This window comes from Gobius niger, assembly GCF_951799975.1.
Source record: "Gobius niger genome assembly, chromosome: 7".
Taxonomy (NCBI): Eukaryota; Metazoa; Chordata; class Actinopteri; order Gobiiformes; family Gobiidae; genus Gobius; species Gobius niger.
This window is the reverse complement of record NC_136858.1, coordinates 37,137,528-37,140,655: the sequence shown is the minus strand read 5'-3', so window position 1 is coordinate 37,140,655 and position 3,128 is coordinate 37,137,528. Positions and strand designations below refer to the sequence as shown.

Sequence of the window (3,128 nt, the reverse complement as noted above, 5' to 3'; positions counted from 1 at the left end):
TTTTGTCTTTTTTTTGCTGGATTTTAGTCTTTTTTTTGCTGGATTTTTGTCACTTTTTTTGCTGGATTTTTGTCACTTTTTTTGCTGGATTTTTGTCACTTTTTTGCTGGATTTTTGTCACTTTTTTGCTGGATTTTTGTCTTTTTTTGCTGGATTTTTGTCTTTTTTTGCTGGATTTTTGTCACTTTTTTGCTGGATTTTTATCTTTTTTTTGCTGGATTTTTGTCTTTTTTTGCTGGATTTTTGTCTTTTTTTGCTGGATTTTTGTCTTTTTTTGCTGGATTTTTGTCACTTTTTTTGCTGGATTTTTGTCACTTTTTTGCTGGATTTTTGTCACTTTTTTGCTGGATTTTTGTCACTTTTTTGCTGGATTTTTGTCTTTTTTTGCTGGATTTTTGTCTTTTTTTGCTGAATTTTTGTCACTTTTTTGCTGGATTTTTATCTTTTTTTTGCTGGATTTTTGTCTTTTTTTGCTGGATTTTTGTCACTTTTTTGCTGGATTTTTGTCACTTTTTTGCTGGATTTTTGTCTTTTTTTTGCTGGATTTTAGTCTTTTTTTAGCTGGATTTTTGTCTTTTTTTGCTGGATTTTTGTCACTTTTTTTGCTGGATTTTTGTCACTTTTTTGCTGGATTTTTGTCACTTTTTTGCTGGATTTTTGTCACTTTTTTGCTGGATTTTTGTCACTTTTTTGCTGGATTTTTGTCGCTTTTTTGTTGGATTTTTGTCATTTTTTTGCTGGATTTTTGTCACTTTTTTGCTGGATTTTTGTCACTTTTTTGCTGGATTTTTGTCACTTTTTTGCTGAGTTTTTGTCACTTTTTTTGTCACTTTTTAGCGCTTTTTTGTTTTTTGCGTTTACATCCTCATTTTCTTCTCATTTTTTGTCGCTGTTTTGAAGAAACTTTTAGATTTGGAGAAAACATGTTCAGGTGGGAGTTAAGAGGTTAAAGGTGGAGTTATCGAGGAACCACATTCACACTCATGCAGACACAGCGTGCGCAGACACTGGTGTTTTTAACAGTCTCACTATGAGCTTGGATAGTTTTATCAAAAGGTGAGACTCTCAGCAACTACTTAATAATAATCAGGCATCAAATCAAAATATAAATAAGCCAAGCTCATGAGCAGATGTGGTCTTCATTATAGTTCCATCACTGGATCAGGAAACTCTCACTGTTTTAACAAAGAGAAGAGTGAAAACAAGTACACAGTAAATATAAGGAGAAGTGGTCAAAAAGTACATTCAAAACAAAAGGAAATATTGGACAGAAAACTGTTCCTACTCGGCCTCGACTGCAGTGATTATCAGAGGAGCGGCGTTTTGACCTCCAGCATTGACACAAGGGTCGAAGTATGGCAGAAGCTTCTCCTTGAAGCAGCAGCCAGTGAAGGAGAAGAGGACTTCAGCAGAATCTACATCATAAAAAGAGACCAAACCATTGTCATAGTCCACGAACACCCCGACCTTCTGAGGAGGACGCTTCAGAGACAGAGAGATCCAAGTGTCAGCACAAGCGTCATACACGTTTCCATTCTTCAACCAAATGGTCCAAAATCCACTCTCAGGGCTCACTGTGATTCTTCGCTTTCTGTTTATAGACTCTTGGGCCACACCTAAAGTCCACTCAGTCTTCCCTTTAACCTGAACTTCGAAGTAAAAACATCCTGAAGAGAAACTCTGCTTCCCCAGAACATTTGGACTTTTAGAAAACCTCTGAGGGGAGGCAGGGAGCTTATACTTCACATCACCACAATGGACCTGTTTCAGATCTTCAGACAGAACGAGAACGGGATGAGCAGTGTCTGGGTCCAGCGTGACGTCTACAGCAAACTGCTGAGCTTTGTACACTTCTAGTCTTGAAGGCATCTGTTCAAATTCTCCAGAGAGAGACTCTTGCAGTTCAGACAGAGCTTGGGCCACACTGCCCTCACCTGTATCCAGCTCAACGGCCACGCTGCTCCACTCCGTCAGACCAGCAGGGGGCGTTAGAGCACTGAAGTGCTGGAGAAAGTGGAGGTGGTCTCGAGTGCGCTGGAGCTGCTCAGCCTCAGTGCTCCTCTGCTCCAGGTCACAGATCTCCTGCTCTAACTGCTGGACCAGGGCTTCAGCTTGTTTCTGCATCTGTCTCTGCTTCTCATTGAGCTTTTCTATAAACTGGTCCTGTCTCCTCTGAACACACTGCATGAGAGCAGTGAAGGCCTTCTTCCCAGTGTTCATCTCTCTTTGAACCACTTTCTCACTCAGCTCCAAGCAGAGCCGGGTCTCTTGGATCTTCAGCCTCCTCTGCTCCACCAGATTGTGACTCTCAGCCTGAGTCTGCTGCAGAAAGGACCTCTGTCGATCACACTCTTCCTTCAGAGACACAAACTCGTGGCTCTTGTGCTCCAGCAGAGCACACATGGTGCAGAGGCAGCTGCCTTCACTGCGGCAGAAGAGCTCCAGAGGTTTCTGGTGCTGTGCACACATTCTGTCCTCCAAGTTGTCCACTGGCTCGATCAGCTGGTGGCTCTGGAGCCTCGGCACCGTCAGGTGAGGCTGGAGGTGGCTCTCACAGAACGAGGACACACAGACCAGGCAGGACTTCTGAGCCTTCAGTTTGGGATCAGTGCAATAATCACAAGGGACGTCTGTGAAATGCGTGAGATCTTCCATAGATTGATTCTTTTGTCGCCGCCTGAACTCTGATACGATCTCTTTGATAAAGGTGTTAATGTGCAGCTCGGGTCTCGTGTCGTAGCTCCGTTTACACAGCGGACACAGACACACCCCTGTGCTGTCCCAGGACTCAGTGATGCAGCCTTTGCAGAAGTTGTGGCCACACGGAGTGGAGACCGGCTCTGAAAACACCTCCAGACAGATGGAGCACAGGAGCTGCTCCTCAGACCTCACAGCAGCCGCCATGAGAGACCTGAGGACAGAGGAGGAAGAGTGTGAACGACGATGAAGTCACACAGGCAGAACTGACAGGAACTTTACTCTATGGCTCTATAGTATAGATCAGGGGTCACCAACGTGGTGCCAAAGGGCACCCAGGGGCCCTTTGGGGCATGTCCAGTAGCCCTTGGGACTTTTTCTAAAGTGTAAAACACTTCATTTTCTTGAATCTAATTCTTAAAGTTACAGTT

General features: G+C 43.4%; 1 protein-coding gene across 1 annotated transcript; it reads right to left on the bottom strand.

Annotated features, from left to right (window-relative positions):
- Nucleotides 1-1,275: 1,275 nt before the first annotated feature.
- LOC306965934 (E3 ubiquitin-protein ligase TRIM39-like) lies at nucleotides 1,276-2,905 on the bottom strand. Its single transcript, XM_079560541.1, has one exon. The coding sequence runs from the start codon at nucleotides 2,902-2,904 to the stop codon at nucleotides 1,282-1,284; it is 1,623 nt and encodes a 540-aa protein (XP_079416667.1). The 5' UTR covers nucleotide 2,905; the 3' UTR covers nucleotides 1,276-1,281.
- Between the last annotated feature and the right edge of the window lie 223 nt (nucleotides 2,906-3,128).